The 5,876-nt window shown below is 36.0% G+C and overlaps 1 protein-coding gene across 1 annotated transcript in view; it reads left to right on the forward strand.

Moving 5' to 3' along the window:
* Positions 1-190: 190 nt before the first annotated feature.
* Positions 191-5,876, forward strand: part of LOC119595295 (glycine-rich cell wall structural protein 2-like) — a 22,999-nt gene continuing 17,313 nt past the window's right edge. The window contains exons 1-3 of the mRNA XM_037944451.1: positions 191-258; positions 2,706-2,768; positions 3,286-3,422. Of these exons, the coding sequence (XP_037800379.1) occupies positions 254-258; positions 2,706-2,768; positions 3,286-3,422 (205 nt within the window). The 5' untranslated portion in view covers positions 191-253. The remainder of the gene's footprint in view (positions 259-2,705; positions 2,769-3,285; positions 3,423-5,876) is intronic.

Below are 5,876 nucleotides of genomic sequence, written 5' to 3' on the forward strand. Positions count from 1 at the left end.
GAACATGATATACACACGAATGTTTCTAAGTTATGCTTAACTTACTGATTAAAAAATAATAATAAAAATGATAGTAAATTACATGATCACGACGTTTCTTCAAATATTGAACTCATAACTCATTCGAATTAAGAGCGATCGTGTCATCTGTTCGGATATAAATACGACTCGCCCTGAGGTTCACAATACAGGCCGGTCTTGGTCTTCCTGCATTCCACTTCCCTTTGGTTCAGTTTGAGCTGCAGTTGCCATCATGAGGTAAGGCTGAACTTCCAATAGACAGATATATCAGGATGAAGTAGTTATGTTTCCATTGTGCTGCAATACCATATGCGGGCATTTTGTCAGTCTCATCAGCAGATCATCAGCAGATCTTTGATTTTGCTACGTCTGGCCTGTTAAACTTCTTTCTTCATGGCGTTCCATGCTTTTTATTTTTTGTGGTGTTTAGATGAGGTAAGTTACTTGCCCACTCTAATACATTAAATCAACTGTCACTTAAAATCTTTTTGACTGTCTCTGATTGGTGGCAAGTGGCGTTATCGCGCTTAAAATCATATTCATTAATTCTCCAAAATAATAGGAAATGTTCTCTTCATACGTTAATGTAATCACTTCGCTCGCTGTAACATTCTTTAGATGAAAGACCTTGCTTGCCCTTATTACCAGTGAAAGAATCCCAAACACTCACACTTTCCTCATGTTTAACTGTCTTGACTGTGTATTTCAAATCACACCGCGACACGTGATTGGGGCGATGTACGAATTTTAAAGTTCCTTTACCCGAAAAGTGGTTTCATTATTCAGAATCAATTTCTTTCAAACGGTTAATATCGAGCGTAGACTTTTTTTTTTTTTTTTTTTTTACGCGCATTAGAGACATTCACTATTCATACCAGATGATATATGTTTAATCGTTTATCTATCACAGACAATCGCTCACCAAACTTTAGGCGACAAACCAGGACCATGATACCATACACAAAACACGAAACTCCATACGCGTACAGTTGCTGGATGAATGCTCTCGGAAAGCGATGTAAACTTTTGTGTGTGTGTGTGTGTTTGCTTTGAACAGTAAATATTTTTTGGGTTGTCACTGTAGTATCAGTATATATTGATTCTCAAGTTTACCGCGTCTAATATGTCCGAAAAATCGAAAGATCACTGCTACTTCAAATCTATCCAACATTTTTTTTCTAGAATGCATTTATGGCAACTAATTGTATATAAAGGATAATTACGCATTTCCATATAAAACCTCAGCAATAAAAGTGTACTCTCATTCATAAAAAGGTATAAAGAACATAGTATGAGGAAAATGGACCTATATATAAATGAACATTACTTAAACAATTCTTTGAGATTTTCAAATTAGTTGAGATCTGGAAATTTCCTTAAATTATATTCATAAATTTAAAACCGAATCAACTATTTTTTAGAGATCTGGTAATATCTGACCCCATTTGTGTGTGTGTGTGTTTGTGTGTGAGTGAGTGAGTGAGTGAGTGTGTGTGTGTGTGTGTGTGTGTGTGTGTGTGTGTGTATGAGATATGTGTATTGAAATGCTAATACTGCTAGGATACTGGATAAGGGAGACTCAGGAAGTACATGCACCAAATCTTATTCATGTGATCCAACCTGCAAGCAAATGTAAAAATGAAAAGATTAATCGTACAACTATGCAAAATTAAACATTTAGACACTAAGTAAAACAAAACAAACAAAAATTAAATAATTAGAAATAACAAAGAAATGCTTCAATAATCAAATAATTTTTCTTCACAAAAAAAAAATTCCACAATATACATTATTCTATTCAATATCAGCAAGAACCTAAATTTCACATTCAGTATATCATGGAGAAAATCCAGGTATGGCAAAACAGTAAAAAGACACTGATCTGCTTGTGCATGAATTTTAAAGCCATATAACATTAAAATCCTTTAAATTAACATCCTGAATCATTAACGATACATACCACATTATTAGAAAGATTCTGTTCTTATCAATATTTACAGCTGTCAATAGTTTCAACAAAAGGTAATCAATGCAAAACACAAGCCCAAGCTTGCCACAGTTCAAAAAATGCTAGGCGTTGCCTCCGAAGGGGAAAACAAAAAACAAATGCCCAGAGACAAGTGTAGTGCATGAAAATTAAGAATACACGTCCAACAAAAGCAAAAAATACATGATAAAACAAATCTATATCACATATTGGCATAAAAAAATCATTATATAATATATAACTCCTAAATACAGAGGAAATCAACACAAAATAATGTACATACGATATAAAGTTCTTGAAAAAAAAAATCATACATATATACATACACATACGTATATATATATATATATATATATATATATATATATATATATATATATATATATATATATATATATATATATATATATATATATATATATATATATATAAACACACGTATGCATTTACATATATAAGAATACACATATGTGTATATATGTGTATATATGTATGTGTGTGTATATACTTATGTACATATTTATATGTAGATATATTTATATAAATAGTTATATGAATTTATAAATGAATGTATACAAATATTTATTTATTATTAACTCAAACGAACAGACACGCAGACACATACACAGGATATATTGAAGCATATTCTTTCTTCGTGAAAGGATTAAATAAACATTATCTCCGTTCCTTCCATCAGACTGGGCGTGCTTCTACTCGTGTCGGTGCTTTGGACGGCGCAAGGATTTCCTGCACGGAATGGGTAAGAGTCAAGGCTTGTTTTGTTAGTTCTGCTTAAAGTTGTAGGAGATTGGAGCACTAAAAATCAAGATATTGAAATCATTGTAGTAATGATAAGAAACATATTCATAACGATTATTTTGATAATTATACCGGTAGTGATAATAACCATGATATCACTGTAAAAGGAACAGGAATATCATTATTTATAATAAAAATAATATATATTATAACAGCAAATTATGCATTAATACTGATAGGAGGCCTATCATAACTATCCTACATTTTTTTTCCACATAATATTACGCATTCTAGAAACACAACTTTTGACATTGGGAATCGCTCAAAGCACTTCACATCAAGGCTTACAAATATATATGAAACATGAAAAGAAAATGTCGACTCGAATAGGCCCCATACTCATCATCTAAAGTTTTTTCGTAGAACGTGTCTGCGACCAAGAGCAAAGTCTCGCTCACTTGCTGCGTTGTAAAACTGTGTCCGAAGGATGGCGAGATCTTTATGGCTACTCTTTGCAGTTGCGTCGGAAGACCAGGCGGTCCCCCAGGTTTAGGCAATCCATCTTTCCAACCAGTGGTATTTGTACCCGTCTACTTGGCTTCCCCGGCAACTGGTCCATGCGGTGGTCCAGGTCAAGGAGGTGATGGTGGAAGTGGTAGCGGAAGTGTAGGAAGCGGTGGAAGTGGAAGTGGTAGCGGAAGTGGAGGAAGTGGAGGAAGCGGTGGAAGCGGTACCAGAAGTGGAGGAAGCGGTGGAAGTGGAAGTGGAACCGGAAGTGGAGGAAGCGGGGGAAGTGGAGGAAGCGGTGGAAGTGGAACCGGAAGTGGAGGAAGCGGTGGAAGTGGAAGTGGTATCGGAAGTGGAGGAAGCGGTGGAAGTGGTACGGGAAGTGGAGGAAGCGGTGGAAGTGGAAGTGGCAGCGGAAGTGGAAGCGGCAGTGGAAGTGTACTCCCCGCCTAGAAAGGCAAGACCGCCACCAAGAGGTCCAGGCGAGAACTCGGGAAACCTCAAGGACCGGCTTCGAGAGGATCACCTCTGGCGAGTTTTCGCTCGCACTAATCACTAGGAATTTCACACTGGAAGTTGCTCGTCTGTGATTGCCACTATCCATAACTAGGGGTTAAGTGGCTGATGTTTAAATCCTGATTCCATTTTTTATCGGTATTCACTCCAGTGTTATAAAATAATGAAGAGCAATCTGACTGTCTTTTATTTATTCCCAAAGACAGGGCCGAATACATGCATCACATAAAAAAGAAAGTTGAAAAAAAGACAAAGGAGGGAAACCACATTTTAATAAAGATAAAATTTCGCAGTCACAATGGACGCGACACGTGGTAATGTACCATTAAGCGACGAAGGAGCGGCACCCGGCCAAATTGGAGACCCAAAAGTCGCGCACGACATGATCAGATATTGTCATTGAGAACATGCGTGTTTTGGTGTGAACTGTCTTATTAATGGATATATATATTAGAATAACTCTCACATATGCATTTCAATGTGTGTGGGCATGCATTTATGTATGTATGTATGTATATGTATGTATGTATGTATATGTATAAATATATATATATATATATATACATATATATATATATATATATACATATATATATATATATATATATATATATATATATATATATATATATATATATATATATATATATTGACTTACACACACATATATGTGTGTTTGCGAGTGTGTGTGCTTGTATACATTATATGTGTGTGTGTGTGTGCATATAGAAATATAAAGCCTATTTCCCAAGACTCGGAGAGTCTTGGGAAATAGGCTGATTTTAAAAATTTCACTTCACATTTTTTTTTTTTTATCAATAATTTCACTAAAGGATATAAGTATGCTTATATCAAATGTCATAATCATACTACTTACGAACATTTGTGAAAGTAAATTAGGACATATTTTTCATAAGCTGAAAAAGTGACAATACACCTCAGGCAATGTATCTCCCTTCGATAAGGATCCAACGATGTGGTATGACCATCAACTTACCAGGCTTTCCGTGACAGTGAAACGCACACTCACTACCCACATCCACATATACACACAGAAGTCGAGAAAGTGTCGGTTTCTTTAACCCTTTGCAAGTTTGTAAATAATTTAATTCCTTCTTAAATCTATGTATAATTATTTTGTGCACTGCCTTGGAGTGTGAGAGCATCCTCCTCACTATTAGACATGAAGCGCTTTCCCTAAGTTTGTTTCTCAGGACACATAGGACGGCGACTTTGCCATACACTGTTGCAATATTCCAATTCTTGCGCAGTTACTGCCAACTTTTAAGCAATGAGTAGCAAGTACGTTTTTTAATAACTGCAGAAAAAAGATACTAGTAGTCATTCTCATCACTAGCCATCACTCCTACCTCCCCCTAACGGGCGATAAGATTGATTGATTATTTTACATTATCTGCCGCGTCAACAGCTAAGGTCATTAGCGGCGAATACCTTGTTAGATAGAAATATTTAAATATCTAAAACTTTAAAAATCTATCAATAAATATCTTATAAATAACAAATAATATATTATAAATTAAAGCATAAATATTATGCTCTAAATGAATAAAATTATTGCATAAATATTATGCATAATTAAACTGTATTGGAAATATTAGTCTCCCTAAGGAAACTAATAAGACCTATGTCAAAATCCTCCCCAGTACATCGTTCAGACAAGTGTGAAACAAGTACGTACGTGTTTGGTCTGAGAATGTTGCACATCTTTCCACTACATGTGCGACCGTTAATGGCTCTTGGCATTCCTGACAAAGTGCTTCACTTTTAGCCCTCCTCGGCCCATGAGTCGGTCTTGTGTGCCCGATTCTTAGTCTTGTTAATACAACTTCTACTTTTCGGTTGTAATGGATCTGGTCACCCAACTGCCAAGGTCCTCTCTAATCTCACGCAGTTTGTTTCTAGAGGTATGCCTCCATTGTTCCTTCCATTTGTAGCGAAGACAAAACCTGATGTTGGGTTTCAGGTCGCTGTGTGGGAGAGGGAGGAGAGGATTATCACAGGGCTGAGCGGCAGTTGCCTTGGCTTCTGATCAGCTGCTCTTCCCACTATGCCCAAAATGCCCCAC

The sequence above is a fragment of the Penaeus monodon genome, chromosome 35 (assembly GCF_015228065.2).
Source record: "Penaeus monodon isolate SGIC_2016 chromosome 35, NSTDA_Pmon_1, whole genome shotgun sequence".
In the NCBI taxonomy this organism is placed as follows: domain Eukaryota; kingdom Metazoa; phylum Arthropoda; class Malacostraca; order Decapoda; family Penaeidae; genus Penaeus; species Penaeus monodon.